The 17,397-nt window shown below is 38.1% G+C and overlaps 1 protein-coding gene across 2 annotated transcripts in view; it reads left to right on the top strand.

Annotated features, from left to right (window-relative positions):
- The window catches only part of EXOC2 (exocyst complex component 2), an 80,326-nt gene that overhangs the window by 12,419 nt on the left and 50,510 nt on the right, over positions 1–17,397 (top strand). For both annotated transcript variants that reach the window (XM_053397024.1, XM_053397023.1), the window contains exons 5-11: positions 1,586–1,699; positions 3,707–3,831; positions 6,906–6,986; positions 11,844–11,989; positions 12,094–12,175; positions 13,185–13,287; positions 16,938–17,056. In XM_053397024.1, the coding sequence (XP_053252999.1) occupies positions 1,586–1,699; positions 3,707–3,831; positions 6,906–6,986; positions 11,844–11,989; positions 12,094–12,175; positions 13,185–13,287; positions 16,938–17,056 (770 nt within the window). The remainder of the gene's footprint in view (positions 1–1,585; positions 1,700–3,706; positions 3,832–6,905; positions 6,987–11,843; positions 11,990–12,093; positions 12,176–13,184; positions 13,288–16,937; positions 17,057–17,397) is intronic.

Genomic DNA, 17,397 nt, shown 5'->3' with positions numbered 1-17,397 from the left:
TTCGGAATTCACCAGGTTCCAGGCATATTTCACACCTGGCTATCGGATAGAATTCTATCCGTTATATTTTTATCTGCACAAACAGAATGAATTTCAGGAACCAAAAAGCTGTATTGAAAAATAGGACTTTCGGGCCATCTGCCCCCAAAATGGCAACTAAGCATTCCGTTTTGGTGACTGTAACTCTGGTTTAAGGGGCCATTTGGAGCCTAGTTTATGTATCTGAGTTTCTAACATTGCTATATAGGCTCTAAACAGAACCACCTGCAAAGGGCTCTAATTTTCATTGAACCATGTAGTTCCAAGGAAATAAATGGGGCATCCAATCCAACACCCTTCCCTAAGACAGAATATCCTCTTCATTTTTTTCCATTTCTGACCTGATGTTATAACACAGAGCCTTAAACTCATACCAAGTTATTTTGTTTTCTGTTTCTATGCCCATTTTAGATGGGTGGAATATAAATAATAAATGTTGATATTATTATTCTGTAAGAAAGCAAATTTGTTTATTACTGTAAAAGCTTGGGATCCATTTCCATGTGGTCCACCCTGCAATGGTAATGTCTGTACACAAAATTTGTGGGCTTAGGTTTACCAGACATGGTTGCTTCCCATGCCTCAGTGGTAACATATGACTCAGGTCTAAGAACAGGATGTTCACTCAAAGGGGGTTCTGTTTTATTCTAAATGTGTCATGCACCTTAGAGTGTTCGCTTTTATGGCAGAGTTCGCTGGAGTAGTTAAGAAACAAGAGGTTTGGTTTCTGCTTGTTTGTGGTCTCTCAGTGAATTTTCTAAACAGGTGATCCATGGCTAACTACTATAAGTAGAAGTGCAGGGGTGATTAATACAGGAAAACAAATTAGTCACAGGTTTCATCCATCATGGAACATAATGTAGTTGTTAAGTTTCACACAAATCAAGGAGCTGTGTAATATGATAGAGCTTGCTTAAATAACATTCAGATCGGTTTAATGCAGTGTGTTGTATGTAGGGCTCTTCTTTCTTTCTTTCTTTCTTTCTTTCTTTCTTTCTTTCTTTCTTTCTTTTGGAAGGGAGTGAAGGAGAGACAGTTGAAAACTCCAATTGCTTCAGAATACTTCTGCTCGATTGTTGACTGGGGCTGGTTGAATGGAACCTTGCCAGTTACAACCACACTAGCTTCCAGTCCCAATTCACAGCGCAATTCAAAGTGCTGATTTTAGCCCATCAATCTGTACCCAATAGACTGCCTTCCCCTACACAAGCCTACCTAAATGTTAAGTTCCTCTTCTGAAGTGCTTTTCTGGGTGCCCCTGCCATTTGTTATATGGGAGAATACCATTCTGGATGTGGTGCTTCCCCTCTGCCATGCCAATGACTTACATGCTCAGAGCTTTAAAAAATCCCCAGCCGCATTAAAACAGACCTGCAGACATTTGCATGAAAAGTGCCCTGAAATCCATCGATGCCCGTGACACATGCAACTTGTATGTGGGATTGTAATGTTAATGCTTGATACCTTCATTTGAATGACAATCCATTGTGTTTGCATTCTTCCTCCTGACCTTGTTTCCGTAATTTTTTTTTTTTTTACTTTTCAGAGGAAAGTTTCCACAAAAGGAGCTGGAAGCTCTGTTTCCTGGGATGACTGCTGACTTCACCAGTGAAAACTTTTCCGCGGCCTGGTATTTGATAGAGAACCATTCAACTACAAGGTTTGTAAATACGAAATTTGTGTGGATGCTTTAATGCTATCGAGGAAATATCAGTAATACTGGGTGTGAATTGGCGGTTGATCGTTGCAGATCAGTAGCTCATAAAGATTTGTGTAACATCTTTTACTGACTAGGTGAGGCAATCTTCAGGTTGGTCCAGAGGCTTCATCTTGTGCAGAGCGTGGCAAGCTAGATTGCTTGTGCAGGCAAATTATCGCCACCATATAATGCCCTAATTGTGGGACTTCAGGATAAGGTTACTTGAGAAATCTCCTTAACCCTTAAATACCTAGTAGTCACCGCAGAGCATGGGAGAGCTTCTCCTGCAAGTTTCAAAGATGTCAAAAGCCCACAGTAACTTGGAGCAAGGCTTTTAGTATGGCTGCCTCTGTTTTGTGGAACAGTATTCCTGTCGAGATATGAGAGGCGCCCACTCTCTGCACTTTCTGGAAACAGTTGAAGACATTTTTGTTCTGACAAGCTTTCCCAGCTGGATGAACAGATCTCTACCATGGGTTTTTCCTTCCCTCTCCTTTTTCAACTCATCTGCTGTTATTTTCTATTATGTCTTTAATTGTTTTTAGCAGTTTTTATTATGTCATGCACATCACCTCGAGACATACATGTGGAAGGCGAATAAATAATGAATAATAGTAATTGCAAAGGTTGTGGATTGCATCTTAAGTCTGAGATTTGTTGTAAATGTATTAATGTTAGCCATAAATTAATAACCCTGGGAACCATTTTCCTATTCATAAGATTTACTATCATGTTAATTGAATGCAAGAGATGAATGAATAATGCAAGAAAATGTTCACCAGCTTGAATGGCTTTAAAAGAGAATTAGACAAATCCATTGTGGATAAGACTATCAGTTGGTACTAGTCATGATGGCTATCTGTTGCCATTATTACAGTAGGTGAACACCACTTCTTGGGGCTCATAAGTGGAAGAGGGCTGCTACTGGGCTTCCCATAGACATCTGGCTGGCTACTGCGAAAACAGAATGATGAACTTCCTGGGTTTTTGTCTGATCCAGCAGAGCTGCTCTTACTTTGCTTGAAAAACCCAATAATTTGATTTTACCGTGTTTTTGAAAAAGTAAACCACCCCAGTACTTTGCCTCTGATATGTATGAAAAATTGTGCTTCTCATTTCACCATTTTAGTGTGTAAATGCATTATTTCATACCTCCATCTATTTGAAATACCAAACTCTTTCATTTCTTGGAATGTAGCCCTCTAGACGGTAGCCATAATTCATTGCTGGAGTTCATTGTTAACGTATTTACTTATTTAAATTGAATATTCCTCCTCTTGGCATGTTTGCTGAACCAAGTACATTTGTCATTATGACAAGAATAAACAAAAGTACAAGGATAGAAAACCGAAATTTTAAAAGGCCAAGATCCAATTATTGTTTTAGACTAGTAACAGCAACTAGGAGATGAAAGATTCATATGAATGACATTTTGGTTTGCTATATCATGCAGCTGTAGACAATTTTGTTAATTTGTCTATTTCTATTCCTTTTTACTTTTCTTTCTCTTCCCCCCCAAAATCTAGTGGTTGTTTTTTTAAAAAAGAAAATGTAAAGGACCTATTACAATACTTTGTGTTTCAGTTAACAATATTGTTTCTGATAGATATTGAGAACTAGCTGGTCTCACGTCTTCTGTAAATCTTCCTCTTTATTTGTTCTGTTCTCTTCCTTCTCCTTACCTGTTCCAAATGTTTTTGGTGGTGCATTCACATAACCATGGCTTTTTCATGGTTGATTCTCATATTCTAACCTGGGAATTTACAACTTCCATCAAGTATTAGCAAGCACAACACTGCAACATGCCCAGTCAGCTCCTGCCACTGGAGAAATTAGGAAATTGTCCACTAGGCATTCTGGTGTCTTAAGTGTGTAGCTAGGGTTTTCAATCTCTTCATAATTTAAGTATCTTATTTCGTGTTTATTATATGAATGAATTCAATTTGTTTTCTTTCCTCTTGGTTTCAGTTTTGAGCAACTTAAAATGGCAGTTATGAATTTGAAGAAGCAAGCCAACAAGAAAAATGAGGGAAGTCTACAGTATGTCAAAGGAGGTCTCAGTACTTTCTTTGAAGCACAAGATGCCTTATCAGGTAAGTGTCAGATGCAGTATACCGAAAACTATACTGTATTAATTACCTTTATTTTTGCCCTGATTTCTAGAAGAATATGTGGATGGACATGGATCGGACAAATATGAACATTATAAATGACTAAGGTCACTAGTGGAGGCAGGAAGTTCTGAAAAGCTGTAAATCGATAGAGAAAAGTACCTGTTAGGTATTTCCAAAAGATTTTATAACTTCCCTCTCCAAAAATGCTAATTCTTACTTCTGAATAGCAACAACTCATGTGAATAGATGCTTACATTATTTTACTCTGGTGACTGAGTTAACAGGCTTCTCTATATTACTGAGGTAAGAATTGGCATAAAATACATTTGTTTTCTGGAAATTAAATACATAGATGTTCTCTTTCAGCACAGTTTGTAGCAGGCCCCTGAATTCAGAAGTTTGCATAACGTGGATCCTTGCATAAACTGATGCTTACGTCTCATCTTAAAACAATCTGTAGTTCATAGAAGGAAAAGCTCTCTTTAGTTCTATCAGCACAGAGGAATTTGAGGGAAGCTGCTATCTGGGATCAGAAAAGAAGTCCTTTACGTGAACATTTGTCATTACCCATTTGTTGAGAGTGTTTTGTTTTTTCCCCTCATGGGAAGAATTACATTTCAGAAATGTGAGATTCTGGTCATGGAACATTTACAATGTGTTCTGCACTTTTATAGGCTTTCTTAACTGCCTTTATTGTTTAGTTTGTGTGGATGTAGAACTGGAGAGTAAGTGTGCTGCAGTATCTCATAGAAGGTGCTTTTCAGTATTTAAAAGCTTTTTGGGGCTTTTCCAGCTTTTTGATAGTGCAAAGCAGAAATGCCCTATGCTCTTAAGTCCACACAGATAAAATCAATACTGTGGCACTAATATAATAATAAATGTTTTCTTAGTTTATCTATTGTATTGTTTTGATCAGGCACATCTCCTGGAAAAACAAACTCTTGTTCGTAATTAGTGTTGTAAAATGGATATTGGCTTAAGCATGACAGTTCTCTGCTTTTTAACTAATTGCCAGTCTGTGTGAAAGCCACATAATCTGGGTCTTCTTCCCATTTGGCAGCATACAAAAAGAAATATATTTATAGTGTTTGCTGGTATAAGCAGGGAATAAAAATTGGGAAAGTAGGGATGCCATGTAACTGATGCTTCATAATCTAAAGAGTTGTAGCGTTAGCAGTTGCCTTCATTGCTGTTAGACAGGCATGGTGGTCCAAATCCAGCCCTTGAATATATTTTATCTGGTTCTTGGTGGTGATATCAGATTTTAATCATGTGGGGCAGAACATTTTTCGGCACTTTATTTTTCCATGGCAAGCTCTTCTTATTTTGTAAGTTTGTTAGTGAATCGATGCCATTTGCAGATATGAAACTAGGCAAGCTTGGCAGGTTCAAAGAGTTTAGCTTTGTTTACCAAATGCAAGTAATATAAACATACTAAATTACATCACTCTCTGGGGCATCAGAACATTTTCCTATGCAAACTGAAAATTTTCTGCTGCTAATTACCTATGCAGATCATCTTAGTTTGCCTAGAAAAATTAATACATCTCTCTTGTCAGATCTTGTCTATAATCCCCTGTGTACTTTAATTGTAAAGTGGTTGCATTTAGATGATGCCAGCATTGGAACGTGATCATTTGTGAGATGCGGGTAGAAATGGCATCTGTGTAACTGAGTGAACGTATGTGGGTATACAAACATGCAAAGTGATCAAGAAGATTTCATATTTTTACATTAAAGGGATCCAGTAAAATATATCATTTTACCAGATTTGTAAATCCTTTGGGAATGCCAAAGCAAGCACTACTGAACTTCCTTCCAGTGAACATTTTGTTGTTTGGCAAAACTGTGTAAGATCAGCCCTTCTTTCCCTTTCCCTTTTTACATCTAAAACAATAGTTTTGTAGACATTACACATTCCAAATTGGTATGGATAATGGCTTTTAATTCAGCGTTATTTAGTTAGGCATGTGATGTGTGACACGGCACAAGAAGTCTTAACATCTACTTTGGCATATTTTTGGCTTGCCCTGTAGGTTTTTCATTTCTTATTTTCACATGAAAGTCAGTTTCAAAGCATAGGCCTGCAGAACAAGCTTCCCACCCTTGGTGTAAATTGATAAATGAAGGACTTTGGTGGGAATGAATTCAGCAAATATTCTCCCACCACTGTTCTCAAGCAAGAGGTCCCATTGCGTAAACTGGAAATATTCAAATGTTATGTTCTCAGTCCAACCATTATTCAGAAATCCTGTGTGTGTGTTCTTCATAAACTACCTGTTGTAATAGGGATTCCTAGTCACTATAGGCCCTGAAATATGCTACAGAACAAGCAATAGTAGAGAATAATAGGACAGGAATAAAGTTACTGGACATCAGGCGTGAAGGAAGCAAAGGGGGGGGAGTATTTTCATTTGGAAGCTAGCATGGGAATCTTCTGGTAAGATACCCTAAATAAATAAATGAAGAACTCAGGCATGGAAAAGCTCTAGAGTTAAGGAAAGTTGTGGCAGTGTGCCCAGGTACTGTTAGTGAAGACCAGTGGTTTGAGGAAGGCGTGAAAAGTTGGTGAGATAACAATTATATTTAGTTTATCATATTCCACAGTGCCGCATTGACCTTCCCAAATTAGAGCACAGTAGGACCTACAAAGTGGTATAAAATAAATTTGCTTCTTGAGAGTCGGATAAAGCAAGAAATTATAGTCAATGAAGCAAAATAAAATATACGAAACAGAACTATTTTATACTACATACAATAAAGCCCAAGATATAATACAGAATTTTAATGTTAATTTAGAGGACTAAATAAGGAAACCTGGCCCCCCACAGGTTGATGACTTCAGCCGTACTGCCAAAGATCATACCGTAAACTTGCAGAATAGGAGAGTTTAGAAGTCTGAAGTATCTGGCTCTTATCAACAGTGCCCGCTTCACTAGATCCCTAATTCTTTTGTAACAAACACGTACCGCTCAGATGTAACAAGGGTACTGCTCAGACAGGTTGTCTCACCCATTAAAATGGTTGGCATTTAACAAGATGTTTTATTTCAGCAATCCATCAAAAACTGGAAGCGGATGGAACAGAAAAAGTGGAAGGATCCATGACGCAAAAACTAGAGAATGTTCTGAACAGTGAGTTTTGAACACCCAGTAACAGCTATTTATAGACTTCGTGTTTTATAACAAGTTGAGGCATATTTCTTGGACTTTGAAATTTTGGGGGAAACACATTTTTTTCCAGATTCTTATTTCCAGATCATGAGAATATATGGAGCCTAAGAGTTTAACAAATGATAGCATTGCATAGGATTTAATTCCAAAGGGCAATTCATCTGGATATGAGGCAGGTTTACGGAGCGTAGCTTAATAGCTTTTATTATATCATTTAACATTTCATATTCTTCAGAAGGAGTTTTGAATATCAATCGAGACATGGAATAATTCTGCAAGTACATGGTCTTGTTTCTCTACATTGGATGCCATTTGTCAAAATATCGGATAAATGGTAGCCATTTGGGGAGCAATCCTATAGCAACATCCTCTGACATGAGCAGTTTAGGATCTCTGGTTGATCATTGAGGTTTCCAGTATAGCCAGCTTACTCTGGCTGAACTCCCTCTACCTCGGTTTACCTGGACATACAATGGCATTTCTCCTCCATCCTGACCCCTCTGGGACCCAGCCAGCTGAGCCAAGCTTGCTAAACCTTAAAGGGACCCCTGACCATTAGGTCTAGTCGTGACCGACTCTGGGGTTGCAGCGCTCATCTCCCTTTATTGGCCGAGGGAGCCGGCGTACAGCTTCCGGGTCATGTGGCCAGCATGACTAAGCCGCTTCTGGCGAACCAGAGCAGCGCACGGAAACGTCGTTTACCTTCCCACCAGAGCGGTTCCTATTTATCTACTTGCACTTTGACGTGCTTTCAAACTGCTAGGTTGGCAGGAGCAGGGACCTAGCAACAGGAGCTCACCCTGTCGCGGGGATTCGAACCACCGACCTTCTGATTGGCAAGTCCTAGGCTCTGTGGTTTAACCCACAGCGCCACCCACGTCCCTGCTAAACCTTAAGCTGGTGCAAACCCTGGGAATGGGCTGTTCTGGGTGTGGGACGAGACAGGAAAAATGGTCACCTCAGTCACATGACCTGGCAACTCAGCAAAGTTAAGGCAGCAAGAAGCTCAAATTCTATTTTAAAGGTTTGTTTCTCCTCTGCCATGCTTATTCCAGCTCAGCCAGCAGTAGCCTCACAGCCGAGCGGGGTTTGGATCTGGTGTAGTTTTACATCAGCTTAACTTACACTGGCTTGCTTTGTGTATAGGATGGCTCCCTGAGTCTTTGATGTGCGCTGAAGACACTAACATTTCCATTTCTGCTATATCTGAGAAATTCCTTAGCCTCTTTAGGTTTCCAGGAATGCTCTGTGCCTCAGTCTGGTGATACCACTTTATTTATTTTAAAAAAAATTCTGTTGAACTCTCTCTATACAGTATATATATATATTTAAATGTGCACAACCCCTGTCCTAAATATAAAAAGCCTTCAAATTACAGAATGTGATTTCTAACACAAAACCTTTGTCACTTAATGGCATTTCTGAAAATACTTGGGAGATTTGCAGAGACACTGGGAGTTTTTGTCTCATGTTATATTCCATGGAAATAATTATATTATGTACGATCAGACTTCTTTCTTAGCTTTCTACTCAGCCAGAGGCTTAGATTGCAAGATCCTGCTACATGAGAGGGTCCTCCAGTTCAACCCTGGTATCCCTGCAGGCCCTTGTACCCCCAGAAAGTTGACTCCAGAAAGTCAAAGGACCCTGTGGACCACCTGTTTTGGGGGGACTGCAGAAAGGGCTGGAAAGTTGTGAAAACTGCATGACCAGAAGTGGCTTCTTTTTGCAGAATGGGATCTTTGGTTTCCTAGCACTAAGGGGGAGAGATATTCATGTTCTCTTAGCATACCAGCTTGAAGCTTTTATAGGGGTTTCATTTCAAACCCTGCCTGGTGAATACAGAGATTTTGCCTTCTCTGGATGAAGTCACGGCATTAGAGTAACTGATCCACTTCATAAGGGTATGTTATATCCAGGACTGCCACACCCTAATCTTCCACTCAAACAATTTTAGCAGAAGATGTAACCTTTGCCTCACTTGCTGTGAAACACATATCACAATTTAATAAACAACAGGATTGTAATAAACTACATTTTGAAGGAAGAAGACAAGTTAATGCTGAAATCTTAGATGATATATAAAAAAAATTCATCCCAGCATTCTAAATCAAGCTTAAATAGAGGTTCATGATTTGAAGGCTGGTTTCTAAATATGTGATTAGGTGTTGCTTTTCTCCATCTTAACCAGAGTTTAGTTGAAATAACTTGACTTCCAAACTAGGAAACATTTTTATTTGGCCTTTTGTTCAAGAGACAGGGAGTCTTTCAGAAGAACCATTAAAATATGAAGGAAGTGTTTTTTTTGGTGGTGGTAAATTGCAATGGTAAATTGCACATGGCTAATCAGGGTATTTGGTTAAAAAGAAAAGAATAGTATTTTGCAAAAGACTCTTATTTTGTTTCATTGTGATGTAAGTTCTTTTACCTTCCTCGGTGGAAGCAATACTTCCCTTAAACTGTATCAGTAATCTCAGAACTGCATCCTGATAACTGACTCACTTTTTGAGGATATGAGGATATTGAATAAAATCAGAAAAGTGACATGAAGGCATTTTCTTCTCCCTTTTCATGTCAGGATGTTTTGTTTGCGTATGATTAAAGTCCCACCACTGCAATTGGAAGTAGTAAGCTTTGAACAGCGGTATGCTATACAGAATCTCATATTTATAGTTTGCTTGTCTGTTGGGACTCTCATTTCCCTACAGGCAAAGCTGGAGGGAAGCAAGTGTGAGCCAGAATTTCAGGCACAGCCTCTCACATCCCAGTTCTTTCAGTCTTAGGACATCTGGGAAAAGAACTTTATTTAAAACCAAAGTGATTTAAAATGCAGTTTTACCAACTTTTACAATATGACAAATGTAGCAGTTCTGAGGGTTTCAAGACAAGATCCAGTTAACCTCAGTTGTATAACACAACCCTGTTTGAATAAGGTCAGTTTTTTAAAAAAATAAAAAAGTTTGGCTGACAATATTTGTTTTGTATAAATAAGATGTTGCATACTGTATACAGATCTCTAAAAAATACTAATTTCTTGCCAAATTCCTGGTCATCTTGGCCAGAATAGGTGCCATTTGCTGTAATAGGAAATGGTATAACATTAATTGTTACAGACTATTAAAGAAAAACAAATTTTGAATAAAAATGGCTTTTCACTGTTTCTACAACTGGAAGAAGGCTGTTTTTGAATATGCTGTCTTGGAGTTCCTTGACTATGCTGATCTATGTTTCAAAACTGGAAATTTAAAATCACTAAAATGTCAGTAAATTGTTCTGAGCTGACTATAAATGTTTTTGAATCTGTTTCAGGCTTTAAATTAATAATGCCATGTGGTTTTTAATCAAAATGCATTTTGTGACACTTGTTTATCAGAAGACCACATTTGATTTGGCTCGATATCACCCTATTTCATTATTGGAATATTATTTTCTTCCAGATACTCATTTTCCAGAACCATTTTTTTAAAAACAAAAAATGTAAAATATAATCCGGTAACCCATTTCCAAAGAATAGGATTTAGCAAAAATACCCCACTAGGTTTGAAACATCAGGTAATTGTGGTGTGTTGTTTTTCCCTCCCTAACAACCATGAAATGTAGTAGGACCAATTCTCCTGGCAAAACAAAGTTTCTTGCATCGAGGGCTTGAAACTTCATCAGTGTTTAAACATTATTTAGATATAACAATTATTTTACAAAGGCTACTTCTAACATGAGCAGCCCACCCACAGTGTTGACGAGAGAAAATGGCATGCAAGCCACCCAGTGAGACTGATGTAATTTTTTCATCTTTGCTTAAATTATAGTCACTAGACCAGATAATGTAGAAACTTTTTTTTTTTTACAGGCAGCCATCAAAAGAGCTAAAAACATTCACCTTTTTCTGGTAAATTAAAAATAAGTCACAGGTTTGAAGGAAGGGGGGAAAGTAAAATGTCTAATACATCTCATCAGTGAAAGAGGCAGGGGCATACTTTTGTCAAACTGAAACATGCTTTAGTATTGGATATACTATGTTAGGCCATGAAGATTAAACACAATTAACGGCTTGATCTCTCATAATTCAAACATTTAACACAGAAATTCTCATCCACTCAGGTCCTTAGGTTCCTGGTTCAGGATCTACTGAAACCAGTCTGTGTTGCTCAAAACTCTGGATCCGAAGAAAAGTCAGAGCTTGTAATTTGATTAATTTCTTAAACAGAATCATTTAATGGAAAATAATAAGGGCACCCTGCTAGTCACATTTTCCTAATAATTTGACTTTTTAGGAAAATGTGACTAGCAGGGTGCCCTTATTATTTTCGGTTAAATTTCTGTTTATTATTTCTCTTCCCACCAAAGAACAAAATCTGTATTTTGTTGCTCATAACAATGGCATTAAAAATCATGTTTGCTTCATTGTATCCTTCTGTAATGAAAGGAATGTATTATGTGATGCTCAAATTGCCTACAAGGCTTAGGTAGAACTGCAAAATTCAGCTCTGTAGCCAAAGCAAACTCTAAATTCACCACAATGAAGTCAAAGAATTTGGTCTAAGAACTAGGGTTGCCTTAATTGTACTGTGGTTTCTGCCACATTAAAAGTCTTAAGTAATCAACACTTATAAAATATTGATTCAGTACCTTAGGTTTTTTTTAAAAAAAATTCTCTTACAGATTTAATATGAATGCTTGTGTGTGTTAATGTAGCTATAATTAATCACTATAATTAGCTTGACAGATACATAGTTAAAACTGATTACAAGCTACTCTACTTTCCATTGTAAACAACTTATTTACATGTATGTTCCAATTTTATTTTATTTTTTAAAAAAGGAGCAAGTAACACTGCAGATACCTTGTTCCAGGAAGTTTTGGGTCGCAAAGACAAGGCAGATTCAACAAGAAATGCACTCAATGTCCTCCAGCGCTTCAAATTTCTTTTTAATCTTCCATTGAATATTGAAAGAAACATTCAAAAGGTACTTGTTATTTTAAGATACAGTACAGAGATGATTTTTACCCGCATGAACACTATATATTTCTGGTGGCAAATCTTTTTTCTTTCCTTTTTGTATTTTTCAAGGGTGATTATGATGTAGTCATTAATGACTATGAAAAAGCGAAGTCATTGTTTGGGAAGACTGAGGTTCAAGTGTTCAAAAAATGTGAGTTTTGAACTTTAAGAAAGTCAGTTAGGAAAGAGTAACAGCACAAGCTAAGAAGCCCTCTGTGGCATTTAATTTCTGTTTCTGCGAGGCATTTTGCAATGTGTGGAATAATTACTCGAAACAACAGTGCAGATTCTACCTGAGAAGTACAAGAGAATGTACATTATTCTGTACTGCATATAGCAGGAGTTTGTCAGTCCTTTTGGCATTATGTAACATGAAACTGGTTGAGATATGGGGTGTCTTCTTTTGGTATATTTGTATCTTTTAAAAAGCTATGGAGTTGCAGCCTGCAGTTTTTAAAAATAATTTTCTTTCAAATCTTTCCAGGCTAAAATTAAAATATAAGTTGCTTGTGTATTTGCCTGAGTGCGGAAAAAGATTCTGAATCCTAGTATGAGTTCTTTCCTGATTCTCTAAAAATACATTGTTGCATATTACATGTGGTTTTGATATTCTGCAAGGTACATATTTCTAGATCTGTAAGTAAACTATCATTTCAGAGTGAAATGAAATTGGATGAAATTAGTAATAAAACAAATCAAGGATTTGACTGAAGAAGTAACAGAAATTCCAGTTTCTCTTTCTACTTGTAGTTAGGCATGAAAAGCAGAGAACTAACAAATGTAATGAATGAGGAAGAAAATTATATGAAGGTGATAGTAGTACAGATAACTCACAAATTATGCACATCTAACTTTCCTGTATTCAGCTGTATATGCTTGGCAATTTAAAAAAAATGTCTGGGGAAAAACTTTGACAATCCCATCCGCCATTGAACCCAATGCATTTTGACTATACACAGTTTTGGCTTTTCGCTCTGTCACCAGAATATACCCCCTGTGTAAGTTGAGAGTCACCTGTGTAATATCTTGCATTTTTTGACTACTAAAAGTTTTGCTTAAAAAGCTTGAACTAATAAAGGTTCTGTTTAAAAGGTTTAGCTTTACATATACATAACATTTTATGCTAAGGAAAACCAAATTTATCCTCTTTACAACCATAGATTATGCTGAAGTTGAAACACGAGTTGATGCATTAAGGAAACTGCTTTTGGATAAATTGCTTGAGACTCCATCAACATTACATGATCAGAAACGCTATATAAGGTGACCTTTTCACATTTTTGTCTTTTATATATGTTCTTTGTATAGATGGGAATATTTCTTGGATAATACCTTTTTCTAACGTAGCAATGTGTTACCATAAAATAATGGCAAAATCTCTATAATGTTTTTCTACTCCAGTAGAGTACTACTCCATCAGATTACATTTAATAGTTTAGATAAGTTTGAAAAAGTCTACTTCCTGATTCATTTTTTCACAGTGCTTCTGGCATTGTGTTTAACTGGAACACAATGCATTATTCTAATACTAGGCATACTGGTTTCATGATTGATTTTGTGCAATGTAAGAGGTGTAGAGTAGCTTTCATCTGAAAGTGCGTATTAACAATACCTTTGAAATGGACAATACTGAAATTAGGAGAAGTTAATTATAGAAACACTTTGCAACCTTTGTATTGCTTTGTCCTTTGATACTCGTTTAATCTCACCCTTTCTTTTGGAAGACACATACAGAGCTTTGAAAACACTTATGCAGCTAATCAATATTTTTCCTGCAATGCAGAGTATTTGGAAATTTGTACAGTATACAAGGCATCTTAAAGGAGCTATATATCACTCTGGGGGCAAGAAGTTTTGGTTTCTGTTGTTGTCCAGTTTATTCAGTTGGCTATATTTAACTTGGATAATTAAATATGAATTTAATGGTTTTAGAGATGGATATTAAAGCAAATTATTTTAGCTTATGCCATTTTCTTTTAAAGAGGAGACAAAATAGTGATGATGTTTTGTACCCACATTGACCGCTAGATGCTACTGCACAAGTGACAGAGTTGAATGGGGCAAACAGGGATTTGCTGTTTCATCTGTTGGCCTTAATCCATCTTGTTTCCTGCTTAGAAGCAGTGTGCTATATGCATCCCTGCAGCAACAGAGGACCCATTTCCATCATGATTTCTTTTTCATATTTTGCATCCTAAACTCTGAGACCCAGAACACTTACTAATCAATTTGGCAAGAGCTTGAAATGGCTCGGTGGGGCTTGTATTCAGGGCATTTTAAATTTGGCACCTAATTTAAGCCCCACTAGGATTTGCTGCAACTGAAAATCCCTGAGTGCCTCTGATCGCTGCTGAAGCAAGGGAACTCCCCAGTGCTGCCAACTTCAGCAAGGTTTTCAGGCACTGCTGATCAGCAGTGTGTGTCGGGACACATCTCTAGAAAAAATTGCACAGGTTTAATTATGAGGCAAACCTAAAGTTAATTTTGGGTGTCCTGAAACCTAAATATCCACAAGTTTCTTAATAAGGCTCCTGTTGCAATGGTTGGAAATATTGCATACTTTATATATGACTGACTGGAAAGAACCTTGAAGAACTGAAATGCTGTTTTAGGAACATATAGGGTTTGGGGGTTTTTTAAAAAAAGCTAGTAGCATATGCCTAACTTCATTTATAATGTCTGCCTGGTGCAGACAGGAACATAGATTGCCACCGCTAGTCCCCAGAGAGCACAGTGTGTCAGCCTCTCATTCACAGTAGCCGTGCACAAGGCAGTGAGAATGGGGAAGAGACACTTGAAGCTTAAGCAGCGCTTAATTGGGTCAAAATCCCATTCCAGTTGTGGAGGAGCAGACAATTCTGTACATCCCATCACCACACTTACTATGTACAGTGGTACCTCGGGTTACATCGCTTCAGGTTACATACGCTTCAGGTTACAGACTCCACTAACCCAGAAATAATACCTCAGGTTAAGAACTTTGCTTCAGGATGAGAACAGAAATCGTGCTCCGGCAGCGCAGCAGCAGCAGGAGGCCCCATTAGCTAAAGTGGTCCTTCAGGTTAAGAACAGTTTCAGGTTAAGAACGGACCTCCAGAATGAATTAAGTACTTAACCCGAGGTACCACTGTATGTCATAATACCAGTGCTCCTTGCAGCCAGCTGAATGCACCTATGTCTGTGCAGTTCTTTCTTCTCAATGAAGAGACAGAAGATCACACAATTTGGCCCTCCCCCTCCCCTATGAGGGAGAATATTCCTGCTTCCCTTACTGTGTTGCATTATGAGCATGATGGAGGGGAATATTCCTGCTTCTGTCCCACAGAACAGGATTTGGCTCAGGTAAGCATCTGAATGAGGGTCCTGTGTATCTCCTCAACCTGCGAGGATGGATAATGAATCCTCTTGCCAAATACTCCAACTGCTCAGCTTGCTTAAGCCCCTGGAGCTGGTGCAAGAACTTAGAATAATTTTTCAGTGACTTCCCCTTCGCTCCCCAAGAAATGTAGGGGAAGTGGTATCACAGCTGAGTAATACGGAAAGATGCAGTGAGGTAGAGTAGACAGTGGGAGGAGCTGCACCCCAAGACTCGGTGTACTAGCTAGAGACATATTTCATAATTAACTGCTTCTTTTTTTCACCCTCTATTCAATTTTTTGATTTTATTTTTTTTGGGACAGAAATCTTGAATACTTGCCAGTGGGGAAAAGAAAGAAAGAATAAAAGTGCTCTGGCTTAACTATATCCCTTTATTTATATTATGTCAAACCCCGCAACAGACTTATACTGAGTGGGGATTTAAAAAGGCTTAAAACTTCTCAGCTTGCTTTGGTGTATTACTAGGATATGAGTGATATAGGTCCCCCCCCTTTTAACATTACTATGCGTTTGTAAATAAGGGGCTGCCTTTAGTTTATGTCTTGTAGTCTGCATCTAACACAGCAACCTGGCTGAAGCTGAGCAGGTCTTGTCACTGCCTGTACTACCTGATATAAGTGTAGTGAATAAGTTATCATTTGCAGTAGCTTAGCATACTCTGTAGACTCCTATAGCCTTGTGTTGTGGTATGAATGCAATCCCATATAAAAATGTCATGGTGTTAGCTCGAAATAACTGCCTATGGTAGCACAATCTGGCAAAACAAAACAGCAGACTGAAAGCATAATACCACAATGCCGCCATTTCTAGATTCACAGTGAATTTACAAAAATCTCTCTTCTAAAAATAAAAATCAGTATTAATAACTACGTGCACATGCTTTGTTTCTGGATTAATGTGTCTGCCTCTAGGCATTTACTAGTGAAAGTATTTTTTTGTATTTGGAAACTTAAAGCTAGGTGAATAGGCCACTTTTTAAAACGACTTCGAATGTTTGCATGTGTAACAAGCCTTAATCTCCAATTACCTGCGATTGGCTACCTTTCCATTTTGCTTGGGAACTGGGCCTGTCTTACTCAGAAGTCAGGATTAGTTGTACTTAAGTTGCAATCCTATACATACCGTTTTACCTGGAAGTATGCTCGATTGCACTCGGTGGTTCTAAAATGTCCATGTCTAGGATTGCACTGTTAACTGGAAACAGCTGCCTTGGAATATTGCAAAAAGATGCACATTTAACACAAGCTCTGTGGCTGTCTTACTGTTGATTGTAACAGTGACATAGGCTAAAGGCGTATCCCACTCACCTGGGGGTAAGCCCCACTGACTCACTGGGACTTACTCTTGACTGGGATTGCACTGTTAATTTTCAAGTCATCAATTCTGTTTCAGAACTCTGGTTTTGCTCCCTTTTGCCCAGGATTGGGGTGGGTGGGAAGAAAGAAAGAAAGAAAGAAAGGGGAGTGATCCATGAAACACAGAAGTGGCATGGATTGGCTTTGAATCCTCATTTATTCAGCATAATAATTTTGCAGGTATCTTTCTGATCTCCATGCAGAAGGGGACCCAGCATGGCAATGTATCGCTGCCCAACATAAGTGGATTCTGCAGCTTATGCACAACTGTAAAGAGAGCTATATTAAAGAACAAAAAGGTAATTAATTTTTTGTTTGAAAAAGTGTCCTCCATTGAACCTGAAGACTGCAGTATAGGTTTTCCCTCCACCGCCTCTCTCTCTCTCTTTGTATAGATTTCGCATACGTAAACCTTTTCAGCTATTCAGTTTTGATCCATCTTATTTTACAAGAATTCATATTTCATATGAATTCTTACGATTCTTGAAACTGACAGGGAGGAAGATACAAAAACACAACTCGCTTCCTGGTAGGAATGATACCCAGCCACTGCTTGTCTTGCCACCCACTTTTTCTGGTGATCAAGAGAAGCAGTGACAGCTGGAGCTCCCATGAGAGCATTCCTGAGCTGATGTGCTAG

Source organism: Podarcis raffonei, chromosome 7 (assembly GCF_027172205.1).
Source record: "Podarcis raffonei isolate rPodRaf1 chromosome 7, rPodRaf1.pri, whole genome shotgun sequence".
Lineage (NCBI taxonomy): Eukaryota > Metazoa > Chordata > Lepidosauria > Squamata > Lacertidae > Podarcis > Podarcis raffonei.
This window is presented reverse-complemented; position numbering and strand designations above follow the sequence as displayed.